The sequence below is a fragment of the Ranitomeya variabilis genome, chromosome 2, assembly GCF_051348905.1.
Source record: "Ranitomeya variabilis isolate aRanVar5 chromosome 2, aRanVar5.hap1, whole genome shotgun sequence".
NCBI classification, from domain to species: domain Eukaryota; kingdom Metazoa; phylum Chordata; class Amphibia; order Anura; family Dendrobatidae; genus Ranitomeya; species Ranitomeya variabilis.
Window position 1 is genome coordinate 29,043,628 of NC_135233.1, and position 21,105 is coordinate 29,064,732.

At 41.4% G+C, this 21,105-nt stretch overlaps 1 protein-coding gene across 1 annotated transcript in view; it reads right to left on the reverse strand.

Moving 5' to 3' along the window:
• Positions 1-20,262, reverse strand: part of LOC143804274 (calpain-8-like) — a 41,012-nt gene extending 20,750 nt beyond the window's left edge. The window contains exons 1-7 of the mRNA XM_077282208.1: positions 19,987-20,262; positions 15,872-15,941; positions 13,807-13,925; positions 5,584-5,717; positions 3,939-4,104; positions 817-894; positions 641-726 (exon numbers count right to left, since the gene is read on the reverse strand). Of these exons, the coding sequence (XP_077138323.1) occupies positions 641-726; positions 817-894; positions 3,939-4,104; positions 5,584-5,717; positions 13,807-13,925; positions 15,872-15,941; positions 19,987-20,223 (890 nt within the window). The 5' untranslated portion in view covers positions 20,224-20,262. The remainder of the gene's footprint in view (positions 1-640; positions 727-816; positions 895-3,938; positions 4,105-5,583; positions 5,718-13,806; positions 13,926-15,871; positions 15,942-19,986) is intronic.
• Between the last annotated feature and the right edge of the window lie 843 nt (positions 20,263-21,105).

The following is a 21,105-nucleotide window of genomic DNA, read 5'->3' on the forward strand; positions in this document are numbered from 1 at the left end:
AATGTCATATACTGTAGTATTTCATTTTTGCATTATGCTTTAGGTAGCTGGACTTCATAAAGGTGCAAAGTTTACGGTATCTCAGGTATTCAATGGGCCACGCCGATCATTGGATCATGCCGCGTGGGTACTGGTGAACACCGAAACATTTTGCACATCGGAACCACTTAAATGCAGCATTCGGAGATTAACAATGGTTTCTAAGTGGTTAAATAGAAGCTAGAGGCAGGACCTTACTGTAAAACACAGCTGGCACATGCCCCTACAAAGAGGACATGTACTTCCTATGTCGAGATGGGGTTAAAGTATAACTTAGGCTGATATTCATAAGAATGTGTCGGCAGCAATGAGCTGTTGAAAAAGAAGAACCTTAGTTGGATTGACTAAAAACCATAGTTATCGTCATCACAATTCACTGTGAAAAAGCCACCAGTGCAAACCGCACAGGGACCAGTTGACTACTTGTGCGTCCCTTATTCGAGAGCTGGTCAGTTTTCACATATGATCCCAACTTTAATCCCACAGTGCCTCACACGTCTGAACATGCGGGAGTAAGTGAGCCCATGAGTTTTCTATGTCTACTGTAAGCTGTAATAAGGATATGAATTACGAATGATCTTTCGAGAAGTGCAGACCATACTTATCACTCCAAGCTCCGGTCCATTCACTGTAACCCCAGGGATTCCACACTCTGATGAGCTGTACTTTATTTTCACCAGAAATGACCTTCAGAGAACAGAATCACCATATATTAGTGAACATAAAGACCCCTCAATTCCAGCTCCAGTCTAGAATGTGTTAGAGTTTCCTCCTCACCTCCTCTACTCTAGTTATCGAGTATATATGACCTCTGACGATACTCTCGCTTAAATATTTTGCTTTGGAATCTCCAAACTGCAAAGAAGAATTAAAAAGAGTGAGCAGCGTTAATCTTGGTGAGTAGAGTTGAATAAAATGTCAGTAAACCTCCAAATCTATGGTCCAGTACGTTTTACTTATATCAGCAACTTTTCAAACTATTTCATCTTTAAGATCTGAACATTATAAAGGTTTCATGATTATAAGGAACGGTTAGAGACAAGCAAATCTTTTGAGATTCAAATTTTTCCAAGGAAATTGACACATGGCAATTTGATATAATGCAAATCAAAAGGACCCCAAAGCCTCCAATAGCCCTGAAAAATGTGCATGCCATTATTGTCTTTTCCTCACATACTAATTTCCTTCATTGCTGTGCTGTCAGACACCATCGGTACAGTTTATTCAGTGTTTTATAACTTTCCTTCCCTAGCTAAGTTGTGAGTTCTGACATCCTCTCGCTCTCCAAATTCACCAAACACTGGCTGCTGCATTTCCTGACTCTGCTTTTATACAGGCTATAATAGTCCCTACTGATTGGCTGTGCTACAACATAACATACAATTGTTGGTGGCAAGCCAATGGGCCAATCTGAGCTGATTAGAAGATTAGAGCCAAAACACAGCACCGCTACTTTAAGCCCCTAGGAAGAAGCTAAGACAAAACCCGCGTCGGGGTGGTATTTTAGGTAAATATACTTGCACTATGCATGGGTCTATACCAGTTTTGCACTTTGGTATGCCCTGTGCTTGCACTCTGAGTCTGCAGCTATCCTGTATTCTGATGTAATTTTACAACTGGATTCATTGTCCAAGTTAATTTAATGTTACAGTTCATGCACTATGCACTTTTTATGAAATTAAGATAACCCCACAGTATTGTGTTACAAAATTACTGCATAATTAAAATATAATTTTCTCATCACTCTGGATGTCTTCATTGTAGTTTTCATGTTGGATGTACTTCTCATTGTCTTAAATGTATTAAACCCTTAGACTATTAGACACCTTTGCATCTACATCATCAACTAGTTTTTGATAGCATGTCATCTTTATATGCATTTTATTTATTCCAGTTACGCTACATATATCAGACTCTCATCCTATGTCTGATTTATTTGTATTTTACCTATATAAATCAGATGTCTTCTTTGGTATATACAGTACAGACCAAAAGTTTGGACACACCTTCTCATTTAAAGATTTTTCTGTATTTTCATGACTGTGAAAATTGTACATTCACACTGAAGGCATCAAAACTATGAATTAACACATGTGGAATTACATACTTAACAAAAAAGGGTAAAACAACTGAAATTATGTCTTATATTCTAGGATCTTCAAAGTAGCCGCCTTTTGCTTTGATGACTGCTTTGCACACTCTTGGCATTCTCCTGATGAGCTTCAAGAGGTAGTCACTGGGAATGGTTTTCACTTCACAGGTGTGCCCTGTCAGGTTTAATAAGTGGGATTTATTGCCTTATAAATGGGGATGGGACCATCAGTTGTGTTGTGCAGAAGTCTGGTGGATACACAGCTGATAGTCCTATTGAATAGACTGTTAGAATTTATATTATGGCAAGAAAAAAGCAGCTAAGTAAAGAAAAATGAGTGGCCATCATTACTTTAAGAAATTAAGGTCAGTCAGTCCGAAAATTTGGGAAAACTTTGAAAGTGTCCCCAAGTGCAGTGGCAAAAACCATCAAGCACTACAAAGAAACTGGCTTACATGAGGACCGCCTCAGGAAAGGAAGACCAAGAGTCACCTCTGCTTCTGAGGATAAGTTTATCTGAGTCACCAGCCTCAGAAATCGCAGGTTAACAGCAGCTCAGATTAGAGACCAGGTCAATGCCACACAGAGTTCTAGCAGCAAACACATCTCTACAACAACTGTTAAAAGGAGACTTTGTGCAGCAGGCCTTCATGGTGAAATAGCTGCAAGGAAACCACTGCTAAGGACAGGCAACAAGCAGAAGAGACTTGTTTGGGCTAAAGAACACAAGGCATGGACATTAGACCAGTGGAAATCTGCTTTGGTCTGATGAGTCCAAATTTGAGATCCTTAGTTCCAACCACAGTGTCTTTGTGCGACACAGAAAAGGTGAAGGGATGGACTCTACATGCCTGGTTCCCACCGTGAAGCATGGAGGAGGAGGTGTGATGGTGTGGGGGTGCTTTGCTGGTTACACTGTTGGGGATTTATTCAAAATTGAAGGCATAATGGACTAGCATGGCTACCACAGCATCTTGCAGTGGCATGCTATTCCATCCGGCTTGCGTTTAGTTGGACCATCATTTATTTTTCAACAGAACAATGACCCCAAACACACCTCTAGGCTGTGTAAGGGCTATTTGACCAAGAAGGAGAGTGATGGGGTGCTACGCCAGATGACCTGGCCTCCACAGACACCAGACCTGAACCCAATCGAGATGGTTTGAGGTGAGCTGGACCGCAGATTGAAGGCAAAAGGGCCAATAAGTGCTAAGCATCTCTGGGAAATATTAAGGCAAAAGGGCCAACAAGTGCTAAGCATCTCTGGGAACTCTTTCAAGATTGTTGGAAGACCATTCCCGGTGACTGCCTCTTAAAGCTCATCAAGAGAATGCCAAGAGTGTGCAAAGCAGTCATCAAAGCAAAAGGTGGCTACTTTGAAGAACCTAGAATATAAGACATAATTTCAGTTGTTTCACACTTTTTTGTTAAGTATATAATTTCACATGTGTTAATTCATAGTTTTGATGCCTTCAGTGTGAATGTACAATTTTCATAGTCATGAAAATACAGAAAAATCTTTAAATGAGAAGGTGTGTCCAAACGTTTGGTCTGTACTGTATATTTCCAGCTATTTTCTATGATTTGCAAATTATTGAAATTCACAGATTCATCAAATTCTTAAAAATTCGGACACATATGAGATTTGCAATGAACCGATTCACTTATCTCTAGAATCTACTTTTCATTTTTTTCAAGAAATTGACAATTTTGTCCACAGGTTAAGTTTGGGATTGCAGGTCAGCTCTAGTCACAGAATGCATTGGTTTTTCCTGAACACTATCGCAAATTAACACTTTTAACTTACTGAGGTACAGCCAACAAGGGATTTCTCCAATAGTCTTCTTTGGATTTCTTCAAACAAATCATTTGGAGCAGACTTTGTTCTGTATACTTCCCCAACCCCACCGGTGAAGTCCACCAATGATTCCAAAACATAACCTGCCTCAAGGCCTTCATACGAGCCATTGATCCTGTAGTCAATAGAGGTTTGATTATTACTGCTTTCTACAAGGTAAAAGAGACGTTACCCACATGGTCAGGTTTGTGAATCATCCCACAGTAAGTGCACCCAAGGGGCAAATAGCTTGACCCAATTGGGGCTGACTTCTACTGAACCCTAGAAGCCTATTATCTCAGAGCCTGGGCCCACTGGTGGATCTAATTGTGGGATAACTTGACCTTGGGAATAGAAGTTTCCATTAACGAGATTATCGACTATGATTTATAAATGTATTTTCGGTGAACTTTACAGGGGTCTTGTGCTCCCTATGTGAATGGAGCAGTAGCACTTATTCATGACCAGAACTCCACTATGGGAATGGTAATCACTCATGCTCAATACTCTTACAAAAGGGGAAACTAATAAAGAAGGGTTAATATTCTCCTCTATATTCTATATTTTTTGACAAACTGTGTGTTATGGGTGGTTCATTGAGAAAGGGCAAAATACCGGCAAAATTTCATAAAATGTTTGTGAGAAGAGAGCAGCGGATGCAAATTTCCAATGGGAACTACATTTGTCTACAAGTGGTATAAGAATCTTAATAAACAGAATTGTTTAGGCTCGCAATGGTGTGCCTTTCTTTTCTCCAAGCACTCGAGACTGAGAGGGCCGAGTCCCATAATTTGGCCTCACTGATGATCCCATAATCTGACTTTCTAAGTCAGAACACATCTACAAGAGACCCATAAATGTGAATGGCGTGGTGGTCACGTAATAGCACAACCACTCTATTCCCATAGAAGACATGTTATCTCGGTTGGTAGGGGTCCCAGATCTCAAAACCTTGCACATCCTAAATCTATTCCTTATCCTGTGTTCTGGTTGGTAAGATAATCCCTTTAATGATCCATTAATGCAGTGTTCCTCAACTCCAGTCCTCAAGACCCACCAACAGGTCAAGTTTTCAGGATTTCCTTAGAACTGCACAGGTGATAATTTCATCGCCTGCTCAAGCAGTTCCATCACCTGTGTAATAGTAAGGAAATCTTGAAAACATGACATGTTGGGGGGTCTTGAGGACCGGAGTTGAGAAACACTGTATTAATGGATTTGGTTATTTAGCCAGAAAATGGAAAAAGTTTGTAATCTATTCTCTTTAGATTTGTTTCACTTATTTTTCAGGAAAGTTTTATTGCTTGTACTGTGGAAAGAGCTTCAAATCCCTGATTGCTGTGTAAGGTTGGCCATCTAAATTTTCTTTTTCGGAATTTTTTTTCTGCTAGGTCCTTCAATGGCTTTGTGGAGATTGAGTGAAGTAATGAGATCATATGGAAAATTTAGATTTTGTTCATTTTTGGACCACAAATCCATTTCCTGACTTGATTCTACTCTGCTTTCCACAAATTACTGAACCATCTTAGCATTCTGATTAAATTTTTCAAATGTTACATGAAACGTCTCCTGCACATTTTTCCATATTTTTAGTATTTATTTTTATTGCACTTACTTAGCATAAGCTTTTTCCAGGAGGGCGCTCCAGAATTCTTCAGAAGTTTTGGATTCTACAAAAATGAGCTTGTTATTCTTGGTAGGCAGCAGGTCATCGACAACAACTTGCACCCATTGTCCGTACTGCCAAAACTGCAAGAAACCAGAACTTTATGGTGACACATTTACATTGAGTGTGTTCTGGTAATTGAGTTATTTCATGGTACAAATCTTTTTAATATGGTAAATTCGAATTAGCCAGTGGTTTTACATTTAGAAATCCTTTTCTTTCTGGCTAATGGACTAATATCCCAAGCGATGGATTCCCGCTGTGATTTCCATTTGTCCTATGTACCATATAGCAGTTAATCTCATTAGCGCTACAACCATTTTGAGTGTAAGGTTTGGGGTCTAAGAGGTAATGTTTCTCTTTGTGGAGAGTGACATGTCAAGCCTGGCATGTCAGAGTGAGGAGACTTGAAAGCCATGCATGCTCCTCTACGAAATTAAATATTCAAATTGTCTCCTCAAAGAGGACTTGAACTCTAGTGCCACCTAATGGAAGCAGCGATACTAAAAGTCAATATTGACCCTGCAACGAGCCTTGCAATATGACTTAGGCTAAAAAGCCAAACCAGAATCTCAATTTGCAGACACTGTGTTTTGGGGTGTTGCCCCTCGTCAGTGCAAAGTATGAGATCTGATTTGGCTATGTGAGAGGCTAAGACAGGTGTCTAAGGGGTAGGATTTAAAAGGAGCATTTTTTTGTCCTTGAGTAAAAGCGTTTTGTAGAGATTTTTGCTCTTTTTAGCATTTTTTTAAACATTTATATCACATCAGATACCATTTTTGTGAAAAGCGAGCATTTAAAATTCCAAATATAAGCTATGTAGGCTTGTATGCAGAGAACTTGTCTCTAGCAAAGGCTTACTTGAGGCTGCTGTATGGCAGCTTATTTTTGGGTCGGATTGAGGTTTTTGTTTTTGTTTTTTTTTGCATTTTAAGATTATTTACATGGATTAAAAAATTCAATATGTTCCACACTGTATAGTCAAACACCTAAAGAAATGAGGCTTTTAGAAAGGGCTGAAAAATCTTTATTCTTATTCATAATTAAAATATGACAAAGATCATATAAGTATGTGAAAACAGGATGGATCTCTTCTGTTTTTTTATGGAGAAGAGGGCAGAAGGAAAAGAGGAGGAGAAAAGAGAGAGATTGAACCTTTTTTAATATATACAGGGTGGGCCATTTATATGGATGTAGGAATGCTCGGACCTGACACCCAAGATGGTGCACCACCACATTATGGGAGCACTCCTACATGAACAATTTCCTGGAAGGTGGATTGGTCGTCGTGGGCCAGTTGAATGGCCACCAAGGTCTCCTGATCTGAACACCTTAGACTTTTATCTTTGGGATCATCTGAAGGCAATTATCTATGCTGTGAAGATATGAGATGTGCAGCAGCTGAAACAACAGATACTGGACGCCTGTGCTAGCATTTCTTCTGCGGTGTTGCTATCAGTGTGTTTAGAGTGGGAGAAGAGGGTTGCATTGACAATCCAACACAATGGGCAGCACTTTGAACACATTTTATAAGTGGTCATAAACTCGTAAATAACTCATGAAAGATTAAAGTTATGTTATAACTAAGCACGCCATTGATTTTCTTGTGAAATTCCCAATAAGTTTGATGTGTCACATGACTCTCTTCCCATTGAAAAAAATAAAGTTGGATCTAAAATGGCCCACTTCAATATGGCCGCCATGGTCACCACCTATTTTGAAAAGTTTTCCCCCTCCCATATATTAATGTGCCACAAACAGGAAGTTGATATCACCAACCATTCCCGTTTTATGTAGGTGTATCCATACAAATGGCCCACCCTGTAGTTTTTCTCTAATGGTTTTTGCTGGGTGTGTATGCGTATAAATATATTTAGGTGGTTCTCACAAAATTAGAATATCATCAAATAGTTAATTTATTTCAGTTCTTCAATACAAAAAGTGAAACTCATATATTATATAGAGTCATTACAGACAGAGTGATCAATTTCACGTGTTTGTTTCTGTTAATGTCGATGATTATGGCTTACAGCATACAGCAAATACACATGCACTGCTTCACTTCAGTATTTCATAAATGATCATTAACCCCTCTGTGACCTTAGACGTACTATCCCGTCGAGGTGACCTGGGCCTATCTGACCCTCGACGGGATAGTACGTCATAGCCGATCGGCCGCGCTCACGGGGGGAGCGCGGCCGATCGCGGCCGGGTGTCAGCTGCATATCGCAGCTGACATCCGGCACTATGTGCCAGGAGCAGTCACGGACCGCCCCCGGCACATTAACCCCCGGCACACCGCGATCAAACATGATCGCGGTGTACCGGCGGTATAGGGAAGCATCGCGCAGGGAGGGGGCTCTCTGCGTGCTTCCCTGAGACCCCCGGAGCAACGCGATGTGATCGCGTTGCTCTGAGGGTCTCCTACCTCCCTCCTCGCCGCAGGTCCCGGATCCAAGATGGCCGCGGCATCCGGGTCCTGCAGGGAGGGTGGTGGCTTACCGAGTGTCTGCTCAGAGCAGACACTTGGTAAGCCTGCAGCCCTGCACAGCAGATCGCAGATCTGGCAGAGTGCTGTGCACACTGCCAGATCAATGATCTGTGATGTCCCCCCCCTGGGACAAAGTAAAAAAGTAAAAAAAAATTCCCCACATGTGTGTAAAAAAAAAATAAAAAAAATATCCTAAATAAAGAAAAAAAAATAATAAATTATTCCCATAAATACATTTCTTTAGCTAAATAAAATAAAAAAAACAATAAAAGTACACATATTTAGTATCGCCGTGTCCGTAACGACCCAACCTATAAAACTGACTCACTAGTTAACCCCTTCAGTAAACACCGTAAGGAAAAAAAAAAAAAACGAGGCAAAAAACAACGCTTTATTACCATACCGCCGAACAAAAAGTGGAATAACACGCGATCAAAAAGACTGATATAAATAAACATGGTACCGCTGAAAACGTCATCTTGTCCCGCAAAAAACGAGCCGCCATACAGCATCATCAGCAAAAAAATAAAAAAGTTATAGTCCTGAGAATAAAGCGATACCAAAATAATTATTTTTTCTATAAAATAGTTTTTATCGTATAAAAGCGCCAAAACATAAAAAAATGATATAAATGAGATATCGCTGTAATCGTACTGACCCGACGAATAAAACTGCTTTATCAATTTGACCAAACGCGGAACGGTATAAACGCCTCCCCCAAAAGAAATTCATGAATAGCTGGTTTTTGATCACTCTGCCTCACAAAAATCGGAATAAAAAGCGATCAAAAAATGTCACGTGTCCGAAAATGTTACCAATAAAAACGTCAACGCGTCCCGGAAAAAACAAGATCTCACATAACTCTGTGGACTCAAATATGGAAAAATTACAGCTCTCAAAATGTGGTAACGCAAAAAATATTTTTTGCAATGAAAAGCGTCTTTCAGTGTGTGACGGCTGCCAATCATAAAAATCCGCTAAAAAACCCGCTATAAAAGTAAATCAAATCCCCCTTCATCACCCCCTTAGTTAGGGAAAAATAAAAAAATAAAAAAATGTATTTATTTCCATTTTCCCATTAGGGTTAGGGTTAGGGTTAGGGCTAGAGTTAGGACTAGAGTTAGGGTTAGGGCAAAGGTTAGGGCTAGGGTTAGGGTTAGGGCTAGGGTTGGGGCTAGGGTTAGGGCTAGAGTTAGGACTAGAGTTAGGGCTAGGGTTAGGGTTAGGGCAAGGGTTAGGGCTAGGGTTTGGGCTAGGGTTAGGGCTAGGGTTGGGGATAGGGTTAGGGCTAGGGTTAGGGCTAGGGTTAGGGCTAGTGTTACGGCTAGTGTTAGGGCTAGTGATAGGGCTAGGGTTATTGCTAGGGTTAGGGCTAGGGTTAGGATTAGGGTTGGGGCTAGGGTTGGAGCTACAGTTAGGGTTGGGGCTAAAGATAGGGTTAGGGTTTGGATTACATTTACGATTGGGAATAGGGTTGGGTGTGTCTGGGTTAGAGGAGTGGTTAGGGTTACCGTTGGGCTTAGGGTTAGGGATGTGTTTGGATTAGGGTTTCAGTTATAATTGGGGGGTTTCCACTGTTTAGGCACATCAGGGGCTCTCCAAACGGGACATGGCATCCGATCTGAATTCCAGCCAATTGTGCGTTGAAAAAGGAAAACAGTGCTCCTTCCCTTCAGAGCTCTCCCGTGTGCCCAAACAGGGGTTTACCCCAACATATGGGGTATCAGCGTACTCAGGACAAATTGGACATCATCTTTTGGGGTCCAATTTCTCCTGCTACCCTTGGGAAAATACAAAACTGGGGGCCAAAAAATAAGTTTTGTGGGAAAAAAAAGATTTTTTATTTTCACGGCTCTGCGTTGTAAACTGTAGTGAAACACTTGGGGGTTCAAAGTTCTCACAACACATCTAGATAAGTTCCTTGGGGGGTCTAGTTTCCGATATGGGGTCACTTGTGGGGGGTTTGTACTGTTTGGGTACATCAGGGGCTCTGCAAATGCAACGTGATGCCTGCAGACCAATCCATTTAAGTCTGCATTCCAAATGGCGCTCCTTCCCTTCCGAGCTCTGTCATGCCCCCAAACAGTGGTTCCCCCCCACATATGGGGTATCAGCGTACTCAGGACAAATTGATCAACAACTTTTGGGGTCCAATTTATCCTGATACCCTTGTGAAAATACAAAACTGGGGGCTAAAAAATCATTTTTGTGAAAAAAAAAAAGAATTTTTATTTTCACGGCTCTGCGTTATAAACTGTAGTGAAACACTTGGGGGTTCAAAGTTCTCACAACACATCTAGATAAGTTCCTTGGGGGGTCTAGTTTCCAATATGGGGTCACTTGTGGGGGGTTTGTACTGTTTGGGTACATCAGGGGCTCTGCAAATGCAACGTGACGCCTGCAGACCAATCCATTTAAGTCTGCATTCCAAATGGCGCTCCTTCCCTTCCGAGCTCTGTCATGCGCCCAAACAGTGGTTCCCCCCCACATATGGGGTATCAGCGTACTCAGGACAAATTGGACAACAAAGTTTGGGGTCCAATTTATCCTGATACCCTTGTGAAAATACAAAACTGGGGGCTAAAATCATTTTTGTGAAAAAAAAAAGGAATTTTTATTTTCACGGCTCTGCGTTATAAACTGTAGTGAAACACTTGGGGGTTCAAAGCTATCAAAACACATCTAGATAAGTTCCTTAGGGGGTCTACTTTCCAAAATGGTGTCACTTGTGGGGGTTTTTAATGTTTAGGCACATCAGGGGCTCTCCAAACGCAACATGGCATCCCATCTTAATTCCAGTCAATTTTGCATTGAAAAGTAAAATAGCGCTCCTTCCCTTCCGAGCTCTGCTATGCGCCCAAACAGTGGTTTACCCCCACATATGGGGTATCGTCGTACTCAGGACAAATTGCACAACAACTTTTGTGGTCTAATTTCTTCTCTTACCCTTGGGGAAATAAAAAAATGGGGGCGAAAAGATCATTTTTGTGAAAAAATATGATTTTTATTTTTACGGCTCTGCATTATAAACTTCTGTGAAGCACTTGTTGGGTCAAAGTGCTCAACACACATCTAGATAAGTTCCTTAAGGGGTCTACTTTCCAAAATGGTGTCACTTGTGGGGGGTTTCAATGTTTAGGCACATCAGGGGCTCTCCAAACGCAACATGGCGTCCCATCTCAATTCCAGTCAATTTTGCATTGAAAAGTCAAATGGCGCTCCTTCCCTTCCGAGCTCTGCCCTGCGCCCAAACAATGGTTTACACCCACATATGGGGTATCAGCGTACTCAAGACAAATTGCACAACAATTTTTGGGGTCCAATTTCTTCTCTTACCCTTGGGAAAATAAAAAATTGGGGGCGAAAAGATCATTTTTGTGAAAAAATATGATTTTTTATTTTTACGGCTCTGCATTATAAACTTCTGTGAAGCACTTGTTGGGTCAAAGTGCTCACCACACATCTAGATAAGTTCCTTAGGGGGTCTACTTTCCAAAATGGTGTCACTTGTGGGGGTTTTTAATGTTTAGGCACATCAGGGGCTCTCCAAACGCAACATGGCATCCCATCTTAATTCCAGTCAATTTTGCATTGAAAAGTAAAATAGCGCTCCTTCCCTTCCGAGCTCTGCTATGCGCCCAAACAGTGGTTTACCCCCACATATGGGGTATCGTCGTACTCAGGACAAATTGAACAACAACTTTTGTGGTCTAATTTCTTCTCTTACCCTTGGGGAAATAAAAAAATGGGGGCGAAAAGATCATTTTTGTGAAAAAATATGATTTTTATTTTTACGGCTCTGCATTATAAACTTCTGTGAAGCACTTGTTGGGTCAAAGTGCTCAACACACATCTAGATAAGATCCTTAGGGGGTCTACTTTCCAAAATGGTGTCACTTGTGGGGGGTTTCAATGTTTACGCACATCAGGGGCTCTCCAAATGCAACATGGCGTCCCATCTCAATTCCAGTCAATTTTGCATTGAAAAGTCAAATGGCGCTCCTTTCCTTCCGAGCTCTGCCCTGCGCCCAAACAATGGTTTACACCCACATATGGGGTATCAGCGTACTCAGGACGAATTGTACAACAAATTTTGGGGTCTATTTTCTCCTGTTACCCTTGGTAAAATAAAACAAATTGGAGCTGAAACAAATTTTGAGTGAAAAAAAGTTAAATGTTTATTTTTATTTAAACATTCCAAAAATTCCTGTGAAACACCTGAAGGGTTAATAAACTTCTTGAAAGTGGTTTTGAGTACCTTGAGGAGTGCAGTTTTTGGAATGGTGTCACACTTGGGTATTTTCTATCATATAGACCCCTCAAAATGACTTCAAATGAGATGTGGTCCTTAAAAAAAAATGGTGTTGTAAAAATGAGAAATTGCTGGTCAACTTTTAACCCTTATAACTCCGTCACCCAAAAAAATTTTGGTTCCAAAATTGTGCTGATGTAAAGTAGACATGTGGAAAATGTTACTTATTAAGTATTTTGCGTGACATATGTCTGTGATTTAAGGGCATAAAAATTCAAAGTTGGAAAATTGCGAAATTTTCAATATTTTCGCCAAATATTCGTTTTTTTCACAAATAAACGCAAGTTATATCGAAGAAATTTTACCACTATCATGAAGTACAATATGTCACGAGAAAACAATGTCAGAATCGCCAAGATCCGTTGAAGCGTTCCAGAGTTATAACCTCATAAAGGGACAGTGGTCAGAATTGTAAAAATTGGGCCGGTCATTAACGTGCAAACCACCCTTGGGGGTGAAGGGGTTAATTTTGTAATTCATTATATTTCTCACTTTTATGATGTAATCTATCTGAGCATATATTTTCTATGTTTATAGGTATGCTATGTGATGCCTATTCACGTACATGCATATGGTTACATACATACACAGAATTCTTTGGCACTTTTTCACTCATACCTGGGTTTCTGTTTGTATGTCTTTATTTATTTCACTAGATGGAGGCCGGATGCTATCGCATCGGGAGGACGGTAATGTAACGATGGGGGCAGGCTTTGCAGCATTGAGAATCTCTCCCCCCATGTGCTCACCCACCTATCCACTCTCTCTTTCCCCATGTTCTGACTTCTCCCGTCTGTGCTCTCTTCTTTGACATTGGCTTACTTTTTAGGAGGAGCCATGTTGGTGTTGATATTTGCTTTATAAAGGGGTTTTCCCACCAACAAATGTTCATTTTAAAAATTGTCTGTGTCTGACCGTGTACGGAGCATACATCTCCTGGGCAGGGGAGGAAGCAAAAGACAATACTGACATTACAGCAGGGGATTGCAGAGGATACATTTTGTGAGGTAAGATATTGTTTAAAAACAGTCAGTGAAATATTTTACCTGACAAAAGAAATCCTTTCTAAAAGTCTAACTTCTTTAGGTGTTTGTTTTGGATACGCTTTTGGCTTAATAATTTAAAATTAAGCCCATTTACACTGTATATTCAAACTACAAATACAGGATCGCGTACGGGCAAAAAATGTTGAGTGGTTACCTTATCAGCAATTAATTGGATTCTAAGCAGGGGCGTAGCCATAGGAAGTGCAAAGTCACACCCATGCCCTAATGCCCTTCTGCTCCACAAGAAGACTCCAGTATAAAAAAAAAGTGGCACACAGTAGTTGGGGGCGTTATTATTATCATTGTATTATGGCTTAATTTACCTTAAAACAGAAGATCCCGGCATAGTCCTTGTCAAAACTTTGGTCTCGTGGAATTACACGGGACAAGCATTCTTTGTTTGTTGTGAGGCATGCGATGGAGCCGAGGAACCAACAATTGCCTGTGTAAATAAATATTCATGAGAGTAATTTCTAATGCATATGACCCCTTCCCTCTCCATGGCACAATTTTCAATATATGACTATCATTTGGGCTCAGGAGATAAGCACGTTCCATTAACAACAGTTTTCAAATTTATAGAGGACCTGTCGTCAGGTCAAAAGTGTCCAGGTTTTGCCCTTATTTTATTTCGGCTGCTGCCCTTGGTATTCAATTTTTTTTTAATCCACCATACAGTTCCAGAGATATGCATCATGTTATTTAGTGCAAGCTTTTATGCTTTTTACCAAGGAGATGGAGTTCACAGGAAACACTCACTCCTGTGATAAAACAAACAGGGAAATGTTATTATCAGCTGCAATCCCCTGGTGTCTAATTTGTATATTCTTATGCTTCCTCCCCTGCCCAGGAGCTGTGGTATATTCAGACCATATTCCCGCAAGGTCAGACACATCCATTACACAGTACGTAGGGGGGCGCACTTATAATATTATCTCAGCACAGGAATATTTTTTTTTAACATTCCACATTCAATTATGAAAGTTATTGTTATTCCAAGATCTATTTTATTAAAATGCACTTTGTTTTGTGGGACAACCACTTGAAAAAAGGGCAGTAGTGCACAAGCATGGCCATTTTTCTTTTCAGCCGTAGGACACAGGAACATTGCATTACGAGCAACATTTATCACCTATTTTGTGTATAGGTCGAAAGTGTTTTATATGGGTCAACCCAGGGGCAGGCATATCATTGGTGCAAACATGTGCAGCTACACAGTTGCTCAAGAGAGAAGGGGACCATTTTGGCCTCTAAAGCAGGTGGAATTGTGCATTATGGCAAGATATGACAAAGTGCCTGTTCTGCCCATTTATGTGCAGCAAGTTAATACATAGAGTAGTACCAGTTATAACCCTTAGAGGTCATTAGGTAGGTACCCATTTCTCCTGTCCCTTGATTCAGGAACCTTTCCTCTTTAACAAATAATATATTCTAATTAGTACCGCCCCCTTAGAAGGCTTGCAGACATGCTATATCTGTAATGTCCCTGTTATTCATGTTATTGTATCCTGTATTACGCTGTAATGTGCCAAGTACTGATACGCTGTTATTTCCTTGTAGTTTTTACCCATTATTGTACACTGTTAGTCATCTCAGAATCCATACAGTCTGTTTACTGGGAAGTGGATGAGGTTTAGCTGTATGCTGAAATCCACACAGCACCATACGTGGAGGAAGGCAGAACAGTACCCATGTACTGTTCTTGCACAGGGACCTCTTCTATCTGTGTCCGCTAGTGACTCAAAAACCATTATACATTTTTATGGGACCAAAAAGTGACAGGAGAAGGTGAGCAGCATCTATAGCTGTAGTCTCCAACTCCAGTCCTCCTATCAGAGCCACCATCAGATCCCGCTTTCAAGTTTTCTTAAGTTTTGATTAAAAAAAAAAAAAAAACAATACTAAGGGTAGCCGCAGAAAGTGGACACTTTTGACCTTATGACAGGTCCTCTTCAAAGGAAATCTGTTACCAGGTTTTTCCTACTTCATCTTAGAGCAGTATAATGTAGGAAGAGAGACCCTGATTCAAACGATGTGTCACTGAGTTTAGTGGGTGCAGCAATTGTGAGTTCTTAGATGTAGCATGAAGCAGAGCTGAGAAAGCTAATTCCACCCATACCACAGCTTTGTAAATTGTCTATTGACAGTGAGCTGCTTATCAGAGGGAGGGGCGCTATTGGAAAGAGTAAGGGTAATGATAATCTGATAGTGATAAAACCATCATTGTAAGTAAACAACAGCACACAGCTTAATATATGACACAACATTGAAATCTGTGTTTCAGCCCCTATCTCCTGCTGTTTCCGGATTATATAATAAAGACCTGCTGACACATTCCCTTTAAATGTGTTTAGTTTTCCATTTTTTTCTGAATTCAACTCCACTCACCCAACACCCCCTGATTGACATCTTCACGCTCCGCTCCTCCTATAATAAACACAGGGTTTGCCTTTAGTTCCTGCAAAATTAAACATTTATTTTGTTAGCAAGCATAGACCAACCCATATTGTTTTCTAAGTATAGAATAGTTATCAAACCCAGCTCAGGAAACGTAACAATAGAAGCTCAACATAAACTCTAATTCTTTAAAAGAATTATGCTTTTGAAATAAAAAAATTTCGTTAATTGAACACTACGAACAAAAAAACAATCCACTGTTTTAGGCCGGAGTCAAACATATCGTATTAAAAATCGGTCCATATTTCCCGGCCAAGAATCGCAGAAATGTTATAAATAATAATAATTTTTATTTATATAGAGCTAACATGTTCCCTGAACAGTGATCCGTATGTCATCCGTGTGCAATGCGAGGATGCGATTTTCTTGCATGTAAGCATCCGTGTGACATCCGTGTGACATCCGTGTGATATCTGTATGACATCCGTATGGCGAGATTTTCTCACCGGCTTGCAAAATGAACATGTTATGGATCCTGGCCCAAAAAATCATGAATAAATAATGTGGAAGCCTATTTATTGGCTCCACAAGTTCCATCCTACAAGCGAAAAAAATTGTGTGGTCTCCCGCACAATTTTCTTTGCCAGAGAGGGAAAGCCGATGGCCAGGGCCGATATTTGTAGCCTGGGAAGGGGTTAATACCCATGGATCTTCCCAGTCTATGAATATCAGCCTTTACTGGCTATTCTAATAAAATAAAAAATGACGTGGGGTGCCCCTATAATCAATAGCCAGAAAGGCTACTCAGACAGCTGGGGGCTGATATTCATAGCCTAGGAAGGGGCCATAGATATTGACCCCTTCCTGGCTAAAAATGCCAGCACACAGCCACCCCAGAAAAGGTGCATCTATAGGATGCGCCAATTCTGGAACTTAGCCTCTCTCATCCCACTGCCGTGTAGCGGTGGCATATGGCAAAATAAGGGGTTAATGTCAACTTGCTCAAGGGGTTAAATAGTTTACAACCGGGAGCGATGCTAATGCAACCCCCCCAGCTGTAAACCACTGTGTAATGTATAAAAAGCTGCCTGCGTAGCCTCCCCGCCTGACCGGACATGAACTCTGTAGCGTGGGAAAGTTTCTGAACTTTTTCCCATGCTGTCGAGTTCACCCTATGGTGAAAATTGCAGCATGCTGCGATTTCACTCGCACGTATAATACGGCCGAGAAACAAATAGATGAAGGGAGCTGCCATATAGATTAACATTGGTCCGAGTGCTATGCGATTTTTTCTTGCATATCACTCGTCCGTATTACAGACTAGTGTGACTCCGGCCTTATACCTAGTGCAGGACCTAAAACAGGGAAACATGACACAGAAGATGCAATGCACAAAGATTAGAATCCTGGAATCATGTTCCAACCCCTACGATTGCAGCACATCAGTTTAGCTCATCTCAGTTCTTTAAAATGGATCTGTAAAGGTTCGCTCATACGATCGTATAACACGGCCTAGTGCTATCCACTGCTTTATCGGATTGCATTCGGACCAATGTTAGACTATGGGCCAACTAAGATGTTGCGAGTGGCTCCCGATTTCTAATCCTGGACACCCGTATAAGACTATGGGTGCGTATGATACATCGGACTGCACTCATGATGTCATCCAAGTGCAGTCTGACATCCGTGGACCCAGACAATCAGCTCTTAATTCTCTCAGAAATTAAGTTCTCCAGCTTCTCAACGCCTGTGCTCCAATTCTCACATACAAGAGAATCGGATTACAATAAGATGACACTCGGCTCAAACTCTTGACAAGTTCTTAGCCGAGTGTCATTAGCATAATCGAGCAGATTCTCCTGTATGAGAGAACCAGCGCTCGCGTGACCCCAGCCTAATACTGAATATAGTGCCATATCGTAGGCAGCATGTTATAGAGCAGAATTATCTGAACAGATGAATATACAGAATTGTGGGGAAAGATATAATGTACCTTGTAATTTATAGATATCAATACCTGCTTTCTACAATGAGTCCAGTGGGTGGTACCACCATGTTAGACCACCCCCCAACTCCCACCTGGACTCCTAAATTATGCAGAATTGATCCCAGCAAATTATATATCAATCTTCTCAACTTCTCCCATTTAATCAAAGTGGTTTAGTTAGCGTAGGGGGTGGTGGAAAGGTTCAATGAAGACGTCGTGGCAACAGGAGTTTGCCATGATGCTACCTGAAGTTTGATATGTTTATGTGTGATAATAAAATGTTTTATTATATTCCTATGGCCGGTGTTGTGTTCAGTTATCCTCTAGGCTCTTCCTTATGGCCGTCCCTTGGAATGGGGCCAGCTGTAGCTTCAGACAAGAAAGTAGACCTTAAGGTTCAGCTTTACTGTGCATCTCAGTTACACATGGCTGCCGCATACAGAATAAGACAGAGTCCCATTGTAGTGATGATCCCTTTGTTTTCTGGCCTGTCAGTCTTCGTCTGCTTTCTGCCCGACTTGTCCCACTCCCTAGCCCAACTGTCCTAGCTGGCCCTAGGAACCCTCCTTCTGGCAAAACAGCTTTCGTGAGGAACACCATCCCTCCCTTTCTCTACGACCCGGCCAGAATCTTCCTCACTGGGGGGCAGGGGTATGGCCCTTAATACCCTTCCGGATCTCAATCCCAAGATTGCCCCAGCATCCAGACTAAACTTAGAATGTGTCCTCATGCTGTGGGGAACCTGGACTGACCACATCTGATTGTCTCTGCAGCGTCTGCCTCTATTTGCACCTGTTGAAACGGACTTGTTTATCTTTTGTTCTTCTCCCTGACACCTCCAGACCTCCTACTCTACTCTACTTTTCCACTAGAACTCTTACTCACTACCCTCTTAACCCTGAAATCTTTTCTTATAAAGAATCCCAACCCCTCCCAGACTATGGGCTAATCCCAGCAATATTAACTACCTGTGTAGTGCAAGCTATGTTCCCTGTTATGATCCGGTGACCTTGGAGCCACATGAGAGACTTTCTCAGAAGTAGGTGGTACCTGTACTGACCGCAAACCCTAAACTAACACCGCAACTAGAAGTAGCCGTGGGATGTACCTAACACGTCCTAGACACCTCGACACAGCCGGAGGACTAAATACCCCTATAGATGGAAATGGGAATTCTATCTTGCCTCAGAGCAGAACCCCAAAGGATAGGCAGCCCCCCACAAATATTGACTGTGAGTATAAGAGGAAAAACACACGCAGGCAGAAAAACAGGATTTAGCAAAAGAGGCACTTCTAGCTAAATAGAAAAGGATAGGACAGAATTCTAAGCGGTCAGTATTAAAATCCTAAAAATATCCACAGCAGATAATACAAATATTCTACATCTAACTAAAGACATAGAAAGTATATCTGCATCTCCTGAGAATCCAGCATGACTGAAAAATCCAAACAAAGTCTAAGCTGGACAAAAACACAATGAATTGCACTGAATTGCAAAGCACACTGCATGTGTGCACAGAGACAAAAGACCAGACACTTATCTTAGCTGAATTGGCAGCAGGGCATGAGGAGCCAGAGAGAGATGCAATCCCTCCAAGTACAATGGACAACTGGCATGGACTCATGGATCCTGCACACCTAAATACCTAATAGAGCTGCAATCAGCAGAAACACCTGCCTGGATTACAACCCCAAGACAACTGCACTACCACCAACAACCACCGGAGGGAGCCCAAGAGCAGAATTCACAACAGTTCCCCGAGTGAACAGACCTCCCACATTCCCTGGGACGGCCATAAGGCAAAGCCTAGAGGAGAACCAAACACAACACCGGCCATAGGATTAAAATAAAACATTTTCACACACATAAACATATCAAACTTGAAAATGCATCGTGTCAACCCTCCTGTTGCCACGTCGTCTTCATCGAACCTTTCCACCCTCTGACATTTGTATGAAACTTTCCACTAGACAGATATTGGAAAGATTCAGAACTAGGAAATGTATCATTTGAGAATGTAACCGAAATAAAGGAAAGACACTGAAGGTAATTTTTTTTTTCTGGTCATCCTTTTTAAACAGAGACTTTACATACACATTATTACTGAACAGATCTTACCTTCGGTCTCTTCCACTCAAGTCCTTTTACTGTTTCTGAATCCGGACCCAACAATTTTGTGCCCAGTGAGGACTGAGCTGCAGGGAATTTTGGATCTTCAAATAATGTTTTGGATGCCAGGCACTCTGCCTTCAATTTCTCAAAGTCCTGATCCGCAAAATTTATCGGGTTCTTGAAAGAGCCAAGACCCGCTGCCTTGGCCCTATCTTGGGTGATCTTAGAGGCAACTCCGGACATGATGTAAAGCTCTCTGTACTGTAGTGGATGATTATAGGGGATGAACAGGGAGGTATTTATACACAGTTCTATGCATAATACAACCCTGGAGAAATGAATGACAGTAGTGAGGAATAGATGTGTTTACATGGCTGTGTACACCTTTGGGAACAGTTCTTAGGGGCTGAGAACTGGGTACTCTTTTTCCTGCAATGAGTTCTCAGGAGAAATGATTATTATTTATTGTTAGAGCATTATTGATTCCATGGTGCCGTACACAGGAATAGGGTTTACATGCAAAATACAAGTATAAATGACAATGAACAATCTACCAGTGACTAACAGGTACAGATCGGAGAGGAACGCTTAGATTCTACAGAGTATTTGGGAAGATGACAGTAGGTCAGAGGGTTGCAGCAGCTTCGATAGTTATGACATGGCAGCAGGGTTATTACAAGCTGTAGGCATTTCTGAATAAACATCTTTTCAGATTGCATATGAAGATTCCAAGTGTAGATAACAAAAGTCTTGAGGCACTGAATTCCAGAGAATGGGGACGCTCAGGAAAAATCTAGGAGGTGATTCGGTGAGGAACGTACGAAAGCGGAGGAGCGAAGGTCTCTTGATAACCGGAGGTTACGTGTGTGAAACAGAGGGCAGGGGGTCGTGGCTAACGGTGGCTGCTTTGTTTCACCCTGACCCTCCGTCTCATAAACACATTGTCCCTTCTGTGGTGCACTTGGTGTTCCACTTACTTGTACATCAGGGTCCACTTCAATCTGCTGGGGCTTCTTTCCTTTAAGCACCATGTAATGACAGGCAGAGTCCAGATCCAATTTCAACAAAACAAGTTTACTCAGCTCATCCAGTTTAATCACAGAAACAGCACAAGGTTCTTCACAA